Below are 15,649 nucleotides of genomic sequence, written 5' to 3'. Positions count from 1 at the left end.
AACACTGCAAATATGAAATAAATGCCTGGAATGGCAGTGCCCAGGGGGATAAGCAGTGCAAATAATATTTGTCCTATGTCATCAGAATTTACCAAACTAATTTGGAACATCCCAAACTGGGGCATCTGATACCAGTCCAACGGTGGAACCAGTTCACACTCCTCCTCAGCAATATGCCTAATAGTTGTTTTCCTCTTAAATATTTCCTAGCCACTTCATAAGTGTTGGCAGACATTTCCCCTTAAATACCACAGCAGTGAAGTGAATGTAAACAGGTAATTACATATATTTCTTATACTACAAAGGGCTAGACAGAACGAGATTAGCTTCTCCAACGAAGTGTAGCTCTGGTTTGGCCTACCCTCCCAATGTCTCTATTTTCCAGGGACAATGCTGGATTAACAGAACCTGTCCTGGTTTCTGATTTAATCCCAGAATGTCCCACTTTCCCCTATTTTCATCTGAGAAATGTTGGTGGGTATGGAATAGGATTTCCCCAGGGCTTCCCCCCCCCAATCTGGAACTCACAGAAATTCAATTCTGGCCCCTCTCAGGTGGGTGCCATTGCCATTATAAGAGAACAAGGGAAATCCACTTAAACCACCTAATTTCAATAGGAAGAGATGTGGGCGTAGACGTGCGCCAGATTGTGGCCACTGAAATCACATGCTTGAGATTGAAATGGCATCTTCATCCGGAAAAACCAGCACCTTCTAATTGTGGCAAGTGTGCTACACAAGCCAAAGTATTACATAGTGCTGTGGTGGGCTACACTACGATATGCACTCTTGGCTTGCCTTTGCATTTTGCTATGTGCATTTTATATCTATATATCTATATCTAATCTACATTTCTCATATTTCTATTTTTTTAAATGCCTTTTGACACTTTAATTGAGCCAAAAATGGAAAAGTGCAAAATCTGCCCATTAGTCCAAGAGGTGCGACTCAGGCCAGTTTGTACAGGCATTTGCAAAGATTGAATTCCTAACCCCTAGTGTATGTTGGCTAGTGGCTGTGTGCTAGTACCAGTGCTTTTTTTAAAAAAAAATTTTTTTGGGTTACTCTCATTTTCCTACTCATAATGAAATACTGCCCCTCAATGAAGCCAAACTTAGATTCACAAAATGTTTAAGGGTATGCGTAACCCTGCCCACCCCCTTGGGGAAAAAAACACCACTGGCTATCACCTATCCCCTTGCATGGAATAATTCTCTACTTTTCACTTTGGTGCATTTAAAATGAACTCACAACCACCTTGTTTTAACTATTAGACAAAAGGAGATAGAAGGCCCTTGTGATATCTCTTAGCATTCAAACAGCCTGAAAAGGAATGAACTGGAAATGCTAAATCACTCCTTAACCAGTGTATAGTTTTTACCACGTGTTTCTTTTGATTCACTCGGTTTGGGTCATTATTGAGAAAACATCCTGACATGCTGTCCTCTCGGCCGGTCGCTCTTCTGTGATCTTTCACTCAACCTTTCAAAGCTCCCTTTTGCCATTTAAGGCTGAGGAAGCCTCTCCACCCTTACTGTGTGTGCATCTAGATGGCTGCAAAGTGAGTAATTTTTTGCTTTGAGTTGTTTTTCTTTTTCTTTTTCAACTACAAGTGCCTGAGCATGTGCGCTCACCTCACAAACAAAACTACAAAAGGCAGGCGGGAAGGAGGAAGGGAGGGGGAGAGAGAGAAAGCCAACAGGTTGATCTGGATTACATCAACAGTCACACCCTCCTTACTTTATGAACATAGCAGAACAGGTGTTTGTAATTCATTAGCTAAACTGAGCTCAGCACAGAGAGGAATTGAAATCTACGCTGCTCCCCGGTGTGCTTCTTCTCTTTTGCAGTAGTACCTAGAAGGGCTTGTGCTTCATCCGGCCTCCTTGTAGCCACAATGACTAGCCACTTGAGGGACTTCCGGAGCCGTAGCAACAGCAGCTCCTTCGCTTCGCCAGGAGGCTCTTTTAGCATGCGGAGAGAGCGTTCGTGCTCCCCTTCTTCAAGGTACGGGGCCTGCAGCAGCCCCACCATGGGTGTGAGCACCAGCAGAAACAATTTCAGCTCTTCGAGCCTCACCGGACACAGCCGCTGCTCTTACCCAAAGGTTTCGGTCAACAAACGGCTCCTGACTCCGCTACACCTGGATATAGATCCCTCCTTGCAGGAGATCAAGACCAAGGAGAAAGATGAGATCAGGACACTCAATAACCAATTCGCCGCCTTAATTGGAAAGGTAAGATTGCATACTATTATTTGAATGGGAAGGTAAGATGATGCCTCTCTTTGTATTGACCAATGTGCAAAACAGTGTGAGAGAGAGCTCCTTTAGGTGGTTGATTCAGGTGGCTACTTCTTGTGGCAGCTTTAGTTTAGAGTACCATTGGAGGGTGGCAAGTTATCACCTGCCTATGTTGCTGTTAATTGCTGTAATTTCAGTTCTCTGCTTCAGGTTACCAGGACAGCTCTGGCACAATCCAAAGACTATCAATATCTAATGCCACACAATATAAGCTTCAAGATTTTGTTTCTAGACTTCCTAGTCCAAAGCCAACAGCAGTTGTGAAGTCCTGTTGTCAGTCCTCAGGTGTAATAGGTGGGGATAGCCTTGGTCTCTGTGTTTATGGGGGATGGATGGTAGCCGTTTACAGGTTTTTAAATGAATGAAATAAGAACAAATATGTTCTCCAGCTTAGGAGAATTAAAGTGTAGAGCTTCAAAGGAATATAATTGGGTTTGCAATAATGGCTAAGCATCAATAAGAACCCTGCTGGTCCAGGCCAAAGTCTAGCATCTAGTCTAGCATCCTGTTCTCGCAGTAGCCAATCAGAGGCCTGTGGGAGACTCATAAGCAGAATCTGAGTGCAACAGCATCCTGCCTGCTTGTGATCCCCAGCAACTGGTATTGAGAGGCAGATTTGCCTGCAATAGCGGAAGTAGAACATAGCCAACGTAAGTTGCCACTGATAGCCTTTTTCTCCACGCCGTTGATTTCCTTATGTTCCTCTTCTGAAGCTGTCAAAGTTGGTGGCCTTTGACACATCGTGCGGCAGTGGATTCCATCGTTTAACTATAGACTCTGTGCAAAAGTACGGTACTTCCTTTTGCCTGTGCTCCCACCATTGACCTTCACCGGATGATGCCCTGGCTCTAATGTTATGAGAGAGGGGTGACAGACTTCTCTCTATCCACTTCCTTCATAGCATGCATAATTTTTGTTATGATAATGTGCTCCTTTACTTGCCTTTTTCCCGCCCCGCCCCCCAAAACTAAGGAAGGCCCAAGCATCATGACCTTTCCTCATAGGGGAGTTGCTCCAGCCCCTCGATAGCCTTAAAAGTTGTCCACAATTTTTTTTGAGGGCTACATAAACACACCCACAGTGGGATGGTACAGAAGAGGAAGCATGGGGAGGGGGGAATATTTGCAGACGGGACAAAAGGTCACAATCCTGCAGACACATGGGGAGAGTGGCTATGTCACTCACTATTCACAAGTAACATTGCAGGCATTATGTAATACGTGACCATAGTCACATGCACATTTAAAGCACATTTATACCATGGCTTCCATCAAGGAATCATGAGAGCTGTGTTTTCCCCTTTAAATATATGTTTTGGATATGATTCATGTTGCATAAAGTAAAATTTCAGTCTGAATGGAGATGAAATGTGATGCAACCACCATTTTCCTTAAAAGGAGATGACGAGGTGTTATGTGACGAATGTTAACAACTGTCTATTAGTGAATAGTCACATGGAAGGCCCCCAGGGTGACAAAAATGCACTTCTGAGGATCTCTGTTGAGAAGCTTCCCAGGGAATTGTGGGGACTGTAGTTTCAGGAGAATTCTGTTAAAGATCGTAACCATCCCGCACACAGAGATGGAGCAACTCCATACCCTCCAACATGCAGCTGTGCCACTATGGGTTCTTGGAGAAGGTAATGTCTATTAAACAAGTTTTCCGTTAGCAGGATAGGTTCAGCCTCATCGTTTGTACCTTGTCCGCTGCTCTATTAGCATCTGAACGATTTGCAGAGAAGAGCAAAGAGGACTCAAAAGTTGCCATTCAGCCATCCCTTCCTGCCCTCTAACTAGCCCTTCATCCCTCACTGTTGCCACTGGTAATAAAAAGAGGCATGAAGATACAGTCATACCTTGGGTTACAGATGCTTCGGGTTGCGCGTTTCCAGGTTGCACACCACGCCGAACCCGGAAGTACCAGAACGGGTTACTTCCGGGTTTCGGCGCTCGCGCATGCACAGAAGCACAAAATGATGTCATGCGCATGCGCAGAAGCACCGAACCACGGCCTGAGCATGCGCAGGCGTGGCACTGTGGGTTGCGAACGCTGCAGGTCACGAATGTGCCTCCCGCACGGATCACGTTCGCAACCCGAGCGTCCACTGTATAAGATAACAGAATTCTAGACTGCACCACTTCGGAATGTGGTGGGGTGCCATATTCCCAAATGCATTCCAAAGTTAAAAGTTCCAAACATGTAATAAACTAACACATCCTAGAGAATATTCCTGGTGTCCTAGTTTACTTCATGGAGGGAGCTTTTTATTTGTGTTGGTGGGGAGAGCTTTCAAAAACATGTCCCCCACATACCACCCTACTGTCTGAAGTGGATTTTAAAAAAGGTTTCATTCATTCATTTATTCATTCATCATGCTTTTCTGCAGACGGTTCTAGGCGCCTAACAAAATCGTCAGGACTATAATAATTATAATACTACAAACAGGATACAAACAGCAGAAGCAGCAAATGAACAAAGTCCATGCATTCATAATGCAAAAAAAAAAGGCAGTGGGTGAATAAAACCCATGAGCTCCCCCAAAATACCATTCAATCAAAACAATTAATATTTATTTATTGCCTATATATTCCATCTTTCCTCCAAGAAGCACAAGGATGGCATACATAGGTCCCTCCCCACTCACAGCAGCCCTATGAGGTAGCTTAGTCTAACAGCTGATAGGTGGCCCAGAATGCAGAAACCAGGTTCTAGTGCTTGAGAGTATGGAACAGCCATTATCTGATGCCAAAATATAGTAAGTACCTAGGGAAGGAGTTCCACAATATTGGTGCCACCACCAAGAAGGCACCTTCTCTCTCCGTTAGCCATGATTTGCCTAATGTCAGAGGGCAACAGCATCTGGAACAGAAGGGCCTGTGACGATCTTTGCTGAGGGGCAGCTTCATGTAGGTGGAGATGGTATTTCAGATACTCAAACCTGTGCCATTTCCGGCTGAACTGGCAAGCGCAGAAGGTCTTTTGATGCAAACACCTCTGTCTTCCAGCACATTCTGCTCAATGTGTACAATAGGTACAAGGCCTTACCTCTGATGACAGGAAGGTCCTTTGGCAGGCACCCACATATAGCCTTATGAAGTTAGGCGAACACCAAGAGATCTTCCTTAGTACTTTAAGCACATGGATACTTTTCATAGATCACTGGAGATGTCCTTTAGATTTGAGTGGAATGAAAGTCTTTAGAAGTTTGAAGAAGAAATGTCATTGCAGCAGCATACAGTTTTCTCCCAACCACCTCTCTCCTGAGGTGTACTAAGACCTCATAGGGAAGGCAGAAGGTTGTTTTCAAAGTGAAACAGTTGAACTACCCAAGGCAGGTTCCTGCAAAGCCCTCATGTTCTGTAAACAGATGGTAATCTCCTCAAGGATTGCTTCACTGAAGTGTCTAACGTAGGCAGCGAGTGCCAATCTGAAAACCAAAAAAAATTACACACACACACACACTGGCAGCACTGTGATTTAATTTTAAGAGACACTGTTTATTCCTCAGTTATGTGAATACTACACCCAGTGTTTATGACATGCAAATGGATAAATGTGCAGGCATGTTCTCTGTTGTGTGAGCTACTGGAGACAAATGCAACTGAACTTTGATCTGGCTTTTTGACCATATATGGATTTTTAAACTCATCCCTGAAGAAGCAGGAGGCACACTGGGAGCCAAAGTGGCCATCCTCGATGGTGTCAAACTGTGTTAAGAAACATTCTGGTCCTTGGTTCCATGGAGTTGTATCTATGATTACTCCATGAAAAATGAACAATGGTTGACAGTTGTCCTTGAAAGGCACCTTGCCCACCACTAGAGATCTTTCCCTGGAATGTAAAACTACAAGGGGAGGGGTGCTGGGAATGTTTTAGGGTGCAATCACAGCTCATCAAGGGCAGGTCTGGACACCAGCCTGCATGTATAACCCTCACCAGAGAATCCTCTGCAACACACATTGTTTTTGTAGGTCTGGAAGTCAAAGTACATGCTAATATGGACTGTAAGGCAGCTGCCAGGCAAAGTCTTTCCTCCCATGCCTCTCTACTGCAACTTTTGTTAACCTGGTGCCCTCCTGATGTCTTGGGCTAAGGCTGATGGGAGTTGTAACCCAAAATTTCTGGGGGAAACTATGCTGGAAAAGGGAGATCTGCTGTAATCTTTAGAAAATGCACAACACAATAGACGATGCTCAGAGCTTCCCTGCCCCAGCATCCCTTCATCATCTGCTGCTTTTTCTGCAGGGGGATGGATAGGAAAACTGAGCATGACATCAAGTGAGGCATCTTCTTTAAATGTTATGGGCAGTATATGAGGAAAGAGATATGTAGCTGCAGCTCTCACTGGCAAAAGATGCACATTCTGCCCAACATGTAGTTTGGGGTCCTTAAGTTCAAATTGTAGCAGCTCGTTCCCTGGAGGCCAGTTCCCATAATCATTTCTTGCACACAAGTGCTCACATGGAGAACAGAAACAAATCGGCTGAATCAGCCAATCACTGATTTAGTTGACAGCTATTTCTATGATTGGAGAAGTCACCCTGTCCACCTTCCACCTCTTGTGATTAAGATTTCAAAGTGTCGGTGCTGACCTTTAAAGCCCTAAATGGCCTCGGTCCAGTATACCTGAAGGAGCGTCTCCACCTCCATCATTCTGCCCGGACACTGAGGTCCAGCACCGAGGGCCTTCTGGCGGTTCCCTTGTTGCGAGAAGCCAAGTTGCAGGGAACTAGGCAGAGGGCCTTTTGGGTGGTGGCGCCTGCCCTGTGGAACACCCTCCCAACAGATGTCAAAAAGGAAAACAACTACCAGACTTTTAGAAGACATCTGAAGGCAGCCCTGTTCAGGGAGGCGTTTAATAGATTATTGTGTTTTATTTTTCTGTTGGAAGCCGCCCAGAGTGGCTGGGGAGACCCGGCCAGATGGGCGGGGTATAAATAATAATAATATATTATTATTATTATTATTATTATTATTATTATTATTATTATTATTATTTGTGTGCTATATCTGAGATCAGCCAGTTCATATGCCTTTACGCAAAAGTGCATGGCTGGAATTCTTTACGGTAAGTTTCGGGAAGTGGGAGGGATGAGCCCTGGGTTATTTTGGCAAGCCAGTCTTTCTCAATCTCTGTTCACCATGTATAAAATGAGTATACTTGCCACCAGGAGTTGTTGTAGGAGATAAAGGAATTGTAAAGCATTTTGTACATTTAAATTACCATAAAAACTATTCACTCTAATACTGCCCCCTCCCCTCGCCAAATGGGCATGATACAAATGACTTTGTAACCCAACGCTCAGCACTGCTGCACCAGCAAAACTGCACATGGTGCCCTTCAGCTACATTGCAGTATCACAGTGCTAGGCAGAATCACTTTGGGGTTGGCGCTTAAGCCCAGTCTCAGCATGTCAGTGTTGAAAAAATTCTCCCGTCTCCAATGTGGCACCAAGCAACATCACTTCTGCAGCCGTATTAGGGCTGGGTACTAGCTATGCTATGAGATAGTCCATCTTCCTAGGAAAGAAATGGTTGGTGAAATTCTGCCAACCTCATGTAACAGTAAGGTAAAGGGTAAAGGGACCCCTGACCTTTATGTCCAGTTGCGGGTGACTCTGGGGTTGCGACGCTCATCTCGCTTTACTGGCCAAGGGAGCCGGTGTTTGTCTGCAGACAGCTTCCAGGTCATGGCCAGCATGACTAAGCTGCTTCTGCCCAACCAGAGCAGCGCATGGAAACACCATTTACCTTCCCACTGGAGTGGTACCTATTTATCTACTAGCACTTTGACATGCTTTCGAGCTGCTAGGTTGGCAGGAGCACGGACCAAGCAACAGGAGCTCACCCTGTCGCGGGGATTTCAACCGCCGACCTTCTGATTGGCAAGCCCTAGGCTCAGTGGTTTAGACCACAGCACCACCCACATCCATGTAACAGTAGCAGGGTTATAAGTATGGATGCAAATTTACAAATAATTACTTACATTTCAGAGAAAGTAAGCCGATTAATATCCCAGCTAAATCTCCCCAAATAAATTCCCCCGTTAATTTCCTTTCCCAGATTACCCAAATCTCCTTTAATTAATTAAAATCCCAGTTAGTTCCCTGCCCTGCTCCTGTTCCAAAATCACTTTCCATTTTGCTTTGTACCCCTATTCATTGGCAGTCATCTCACTGTTATCCCTTCTGCTGTTTTAAAAATTGAATTAATAAGAAATAGGTTGCATGATTCCTTTCAGGTGGAGGAAGGAATTGTGCTATGAGACAAGTTGGCTGGGGGGTGTCTGCCTATCTTTTTAAACTTAATGAAGCAAAAGGAAATCCTTCAGCCAGGGACCAGCCTACCATTAGTCAGAGTGAGGGAGCTGCCTCAGGTAGCAGATGCTGGAGAACAGGGAGCACCAGGAAACTGCTGGAGACCAGAGACATGTAGGTCAAGTAGTCTGTGAGATAAGCTGCTGCTCTCAGGAACAGACTGCCCTGCCCTGTTGCCCGTGTTGAAATGGGATTCAGGTGGTAGCCCTATTGGTTTTTGTATGGGGGGGGGGGGCTTCTTGTTCTTTGCCAAGAGCATCAAAATGTCTTGGGGCAGCATTGCCACTGTCAGCTTTCCGCTGCACTGTGTGAATTGTCATAGAATTGTAGAGTTGGAAGAATACCCCCGAGGGTCATCTAGTCCAACCCCCTGCAATGCAGGATTCTTAGCTAATGCATCCATGACAGATGGCCACCCAACCTCTGCCTAAAAACCTCCAATGAAAGAGACCCCAGCACCTTCTAAGGGAGTCTGTTCCACTGTCTAGCAGCATAGCTGCCAAGTACCCCGTTTTCTCCGGGAAAACCCAGATTTTACTTACCTTTTCCCGGTGGCCCCCCGTATCACATCGTCTCCCGTTTTTCTCCGTTATTTTCTCCTGCCGGCGGCCATTTTTTTTCTTTCCAATTTGCCCTTCTATGGACACCAAAAATGGCCACCGCCGGCTTCAAAAGTCGCATCTATGCATGTCCGGAAGTGCATAGACGCGACTTCCGGTGTCGGCGGCGGCCATTTTTGGTGCCCATAGATGGGCGGAGCGACACCGGAAGTTGCGTCGACGCACTTCCTGACATGCGTACAAGCGACTTTTGAAGCCGCCGGTGGCCATTTTTGGTGCCCATAGAAGGGCAAAGCGACACCGGAAGTTTCGTCGACGCAACTTCCGGTGTCACACGGCTGCCGGTCCCAGATTCTGCAGTCTGGGACTTGGAAGGTAAGGTCTAGCAGCGCTTACCAACAGAAAATTATTCCTTTCTGATTGAAACCTCAAAGGCTCCCAAGAAACAATGCTGCTTCCTTTTCCTTCCCTCGACCCTGGAAATGAAACTGAAATGGGTTGTTTCCCACCCAGGGCACTTTGAGGCTTCATTTGTGGCTTTCCTATTAAGGTGACCACTTATCTGGTCCCCTTTTCTCATTCTGTATTTCCAGTGTTGGCCACATGGAAAGAAGGCATCTCCCTGGGCACCCCTCGAAATACAGGGCTGTCTGATATGAAAAGAGACTGCTTGGCCATACTGGGTGGCAACACTCAAAGCATCCTTCTCTGAAGCGCTGGAGAGCCTTGTAGATCTACTACCAGCAGGCTAGACAGACCAGCAGCCTGAGTCATACAAGGCAGCTATGTGTATTCAGAGAAGCATTTGGGGAGAGTTGTTCATGCCAGAACCAGGCGTATATTAAGGCTGTTAAACCCAAAGCATAACAGATCAGTAATGCATCAAGTTTGGGCAAGGGTTAGAATGTTACACTGTCTAAGTAATGGCATGCCACTGCTCAGTCGTCATAGAATGCACTACTCTTTGGCTAGAAACTCAGAAAATCTGAATTTTATCTTCTATAAATCAGCTAGGTAAAGGTAAAGGGACCCCTGACCATTAGGTCCAGTCGTGACCGACTCTGGGGTTGCACACTCATCTCGCATTATTGGCCGAGGGAGCCGGCGTATAGTTTCCAGGTCATGTGGCCAGCATGACAAAGCCACTTCTGGCGAACCAGAGCAGCACACGGAAACGCCGTTTACCTTCCCACTGTAGCGGTACCTATTTATCTACTTGCATTTTGATGTGCTTTCGAACTGCTAGGTTGGCAGGAGCTGGGACCGAGCAACGGGAGCTCACCCCGCCACAGGGATTCGAACCGCCACCTGGGTCCCGATAAATCAGCTAGCTGTATGATAATGATCACAGGCTGGATTCACTAAAGCAGGGATAAATTAACTCTGGAATTGGAGCCGTTTCCTTTTTCTTTCTCTTGGTCTATATGTATACTCCATTTCCTTCCAAGTTTGTGTCTTTCTTTAACTGGAGCTGTTTTTGAACTTGTGCTCTTTTTATGCCTGTACGAGAGATTGCTCAATAGGACAGCCATCTTCTTTGGAGCCTCTAGGTGCTGTATAATAATGTTATCAGACATATCTCCTTGGTTGTTCATTGACAGTTCCAAACAAACATTGGAAGCAGGAACCAATGGTGGTAATTAAGTAAGGAAGAGGTTGCCAAAAGAGGGGGTGAATTCTCTATCATATGCAATCTTTGGATTAAGAGCGGCAGATGCTCTTCAGAAAGATAATACTCTCTAAGCACAGGTTGGCAGGCTTGTTATCACAGCAGCTTGAGCTAAAGCCAATAATCAAGAAATGTGGATGTGTTTTGATGAAAACTTAACATGTGAGGCTTGCAATGAATTTATAGGGGCTGCCATTTTCGTTCTTGACTCATTGTAAACTTCTTCAAATCTTCATCTGTTGAACTCAATGTGGGTTGTTATTTATAGAGGCTTGTTTAATACATTTTTATTGTTTGCTGTGTAGCAATATGTTCACAAACGAGGGTTTTTGTTTTTTCCCTAGAGAAGAAAGGGGGAAACTAGGAGGAGGGTGTTTGATGGAGTAGAACTGGTGCTCCTTTGAGGAGGCTCAGTGCATGGATTTTGATTTAGCTATGCACAGTCCATTTCACCTCTGCTGATTTCCTTTCACTTCAATTTGCGGAGAGGAGTCACTGATACAGATGGGGAGAAAATAGTTTGAGTTTGCATGTGAATCCACTTAATTCAAACTTCCTTAACTGAAATACAGTGGAATCTCGGTTGCATATGTAGACCTTTCAGACCCCCCCCCCCAAATAAATCCAGACAGGACTCAAATATTGGTTTGGTTTTTGGAAGAATTTAGGCCACAACTTTATTGATTACAATCAAGTGAGCATAGGCTCTGGTTCGACTAGCTCCCTGCACCCTTGCAGGTAGCGCTGACCCTGGGCACAGTGGCATACAAGTGGAGGAGCTGCACGGCAGGCTCCCTTTTCCCTCCGCCAGCTGCGCCGCTCAGGATCTCCGCTCAGGGAGGTAAGCGAGCGGAACAGGGGCACTAGGACCGGCGCTGCTTTTCATTGGCATTCCTGTTGGCAGGAAGGCTCGAATGCCTTCCCACAGTCTAGGACTCTCCCCGCGGCCCGCTGGCTCCATGGCGCCCATCTGGCCTCCGCTGCCGGCGGGAGGGCTCCGGACTGCAGGAGTGGGGCTGTCCCTGCTGGCGCCGCAGGGCCGGGACGCCAGGCCTCTCTGCAGGCCGTGCTCTCTCCTTCCCGGCCCTGTGGCTCTCGGCTCAGCCGAGGCGTCACCCCGAGGCCTTCCGGCCCGGGGGAGACAGCAAGCTCCTCCAGGGAAGGTAAGAGCTTTCCTTTAAAAAAAATGGAGGGGAAGAGCTGGAGGTGCAGAGGTTTTTTTAAAAAAAGAGTGGGGGCAGGGGGGCGCCCGAGGGATCCCTGCACCAGGGCGCCCGATGTGCTAAAGACGGCCCTGCCTGGGCACCAACCATAGGTCAGCAGGGGAGTCTGCTAGGCCTCCATCCAGATGTCCCCTGGACTCAGGCTCAGGGCACAACCCCTCACAGGGAAGACCAACCATGAGTCCGTGGATTCCTTTAGAAGAATACCCAACACATAGGGATGGCTAGGCATCCTGCCACCCCTATCACCTGAACCAGAACCTATCCACAACCTTACAAGTTGTGACGATTTGCTACGTGGCAGGCGAAACCCAAATGGCACCAGTCAATCCTCCAAGTGGGAAAAATTCCTGCCATGCCCCTGTCCCAACGACAGATGACACATGACGGCGTAGCAAGGTCATGCATGCAAGTCCTAAATATAGGGAGAGGTGGGCGGGTTCCGATGCACTGACCCAAAAGAGGAAGCTCAGGGACACGTGCATGGGCTTAAATAGAGGTCCCTTGATAGCATTTAGCTGGCATCCCATTGGTCTGATTGCACCCAGCATCGAGGGACCTCCAATAGGGTGTTGTGGCCATTCCCACCCACAACACAGGTTTTTGGTTGCCAGGTCACACCGCAACACGTGCCCTCTTGTTAGGGAGGACCCGATTTATAGAGGCTTGTTTAATACATTTTTATTGTTTGCTGTGTAGCAGTATGTTCACAAACTAGGGTTTTGGTTTTCTCCCTGGAGAAGAAAGGGGGAAACCTAGGAGGAGGGTGTTTGATGGAGTAGAACTGCGGCTCCTTTGATGAGGGTCAGTGAATGGATTTTGATTTAGCTATGCACAGTCATGGCTAACTAAGTCCATATCGCCTCTGTTGATTTCCTTTCACTTCAGTTTGTGGGGAGGAGTCACTGATACAGATGGGGAGAAAATAGTTTGAGCTTGCATGTGAATCCCCTTAATTCAACTTCCTTAACTGAAACACAGTGGAATCTCGGTTGTCAAACGTTTCAGAAGTCAAACGTTTCGGCTTGCAAATGCCGACAACCTGGAAGTGAATGCTTCCATATTTGAATACGCCTCTGAAGTCAAACAGCTTCTGAGGCATGTTTCTCCATTTTTTTCAATGGATTTTGCCAACCGAGGTTCCACTGTACAGCAATCCTTCGACTTCTTATTTCTCTGAATTTTGCAACTTAGTTCTTCAACTGAGAAATGTACACATTTTTCTGGATTAGGTGGAAGTGTGTGTACTGATGCACCTGTTGGTGATAATGACACACAGAAATGCATTATACTGGGGAAAATTGTGTGCAAAAATGTGTACAGTGGTACCTCGACTTACAAACGACTTGACAACTGAATTTTTCAACTTACGAGTGGGGCAAATGGGGCAAACACTTACGAATTTCTCGACATCCGAACCGGAAACCGTGGCAGTTTTAGATAGGGTTTTTTCGACTTACGGATTTTTAGATGGGGTTGCTTTGACTTACGAATTTTTCCATTTCCAATGCATTCCTATGGGAAATCACATTTCCAATGGTGCTTTTCGACTTACGAATTTTTCGACCTACGAAGCTGCCTTCAGATCGGATTAAATCCGTAAGTCGAGGCACCACTGTATATTAGAAGCACTCTAAAATGCTGACAAATTTTCATAAGGATCTTTCTTTTTAAAAACTTTCAAACTTATGTGGGAATGTGGGGAACTGAACTGAAGACTGGATAAATGAGAAACCAAGACAAACCAACATTGACAGATCCACCCACTGCTAGTCACTGATCTGTGCTGAAATCAGCCTGGATTCTGCTTATCTAATGCTACCAGTGAACCCCATTTAGGTTGTTTTGCAGTGGTGGGTGTCAAGATCTGAACCCAGACTAAGAAGTACTGTAGACTGAAGCAGCTGTAAGACGTCGGCATGGGATTACTGAAAACCGCAGTTGTGTGGTAGTGGTAAGAAAACTTGCACTGCTGGAACGAAATTGTGCCCCTACCCCCAAGCACTGTGAATCTGGAAGAGAGGCAGAGTGGAACTCTGGATAAGATAAGATGCAGAAAGTGAAACTCTTGCTGTACATTATCTGATACAAGCAAGAGATAAAAATCCTTACCTCTCCACCAAGCCCTTTGCACAGAGGTTTGGATGAGGAAGAAGCAGCAAGTGTTCCTCAGCCTCATGCCAATTCCTTATCTTATCCAAACCTGGATCTAAGACTCTTCTTCCTGCTCAAGCTTTGAGCAAGTACAGAGGGAAGGCTAAGTTGTCCTTCCCTTACAATGCAATTGGGAGAAAGGAAGAAACAGTAAGGCAAACACCTGTATCATTTTCTTCCCTTCAACAAAAAGTCTTGGGGATGCTGCTGGGTGTTGTTCCTCTTCACCAGAGTCCAAGGGCACTCACCTCTTGTACTCTGGCCAGTGAAATTGTGGGTGGGTGTCCATAACTACTTCTTTGACATGCACAAGTTGATATTGGTTCATGGCTTTTATATTCTCTAGCCCAACCAACAATTATGGGCTGCATTCAACTGTAATTTTCTATAAGCACAGGAGCACAGGAAGCTGGTCCATCAAGCTCAGTATTGTCTACACGGACTGGCAGTGCCTCTCCAGGATTTCAGACAGGATTCTCTCCCAGCCCCACCTGGAGATGATGGGGATTGAACTTGAACCTTCTGCATGCAAAGCAGATGCTCTACCTTTTCAGAGCTGACCCATTTTAATAAATGGGCCTAAGTTAGCCATGCTTGTTAATTTCAGTGGGTCTGTTCTAAGCGGGATGAGCACCGGATACAATCTTATGTAATTTGCATTGGAGAGCCAATTGTGATAACCCTGTGGATCACTAGGAAACATGGATCAAATGTTTGTATTTACCCCCTTATCATTGTGCACTTTGGAAGAGCTTAGGACACCTATTTGTTGTGTGGCAGTCACGTAAAAGCTCATCGTAGGTTGTCTACGGTCACCCTGTTGTACAGCGAGGCATGCTTTACTATACCATCACAATTACCACCATTCAGCTTGGTTTTAAGGTACAGTAAAGTTCAGGTGGCTGTGTGGCCAGAGGCCAGAAGTGACTGGCTCTCTCTCACAAATTATCAGCTGGATTGATCTCTGGTCTCTCCTCCTTTCTGGTTCCTTTCCATTCTCTACAGTTCTAGAACGAGATGAGTTTAAAAAACAAAACACAAGAGAAGGGGCTTTGGTTCTTGGCATAGTTCTCATACCTGTGGAGGAAAGTGTGCCTACACCTTCAAAAGATATTGATCCAGAAACTTGCCCAGAGACTTCTGGTACTACCGTCTTGGGCAAGACGCTTGCTACATCTTTTGAAATGAAACCTCAGTGATGGAGGCTTTGCCAGGATTTGTGTGGAGAGATATGTACTACGGAAGGAGAAGCCATTAAACAATGCTTTCAAAAAATCTGAAAAATGCTTTAAAGATTCTTGGAAGTGCTTCACGAAGCCAAGGTGTATTTATCTTTACTTTAAAGAGTATTTAATGCAAATATTGAAGAGACTTGTGAGGCAAGTAACACTGTACCAAAACAGACAAATGGTCCTGCAAATATTC

The 15,649-nt window shown here is 45.8% G+C and overlaps 1 protein-coding gene across 1 annotated transcript in view; it reads left to right on the top strand.

The window, feature by feature from the left end:
- The first annotated feature begins 1,440 nt into the window (after nt 1-1,440).
- LOC118077436 (filaggrin-2-like) overlaps nt 1,441-15,649 on the top strand; it is a 49,896-nt gene continuing 35,687 nt past the window's right edge. The window contains exon 1 of the mRNA XM_035101053.2: nt 1,441-2,235. Coding sequence (XP_034956944.2) covers nt 1,897-2,235 — 339 coding nt within the window. The 5' untranslated portion in view covers nt 1,441-1,896. The remainder of the gene's footprint in view (nt 2,236-15,649) is intronic.

Source organism: Zootoca vivipara, chromosome 2, assembly GCF_963506605.1.
Source record: "Zootoca vivipara chromosome 2, rZooViv1.1, whole genome shotgun sequence".
Classification (NCBI taxonomy): Eukaryota; Metazoa; Chordata; class Lepidosauria; order Squamata; family Lacertidae; genus Zootoca; species Zootoca vivipara.
Note: the sequence above shows the minus strand (reverse complement) of the source record. Positions and strands in the feature narration are given on the sequence as shown.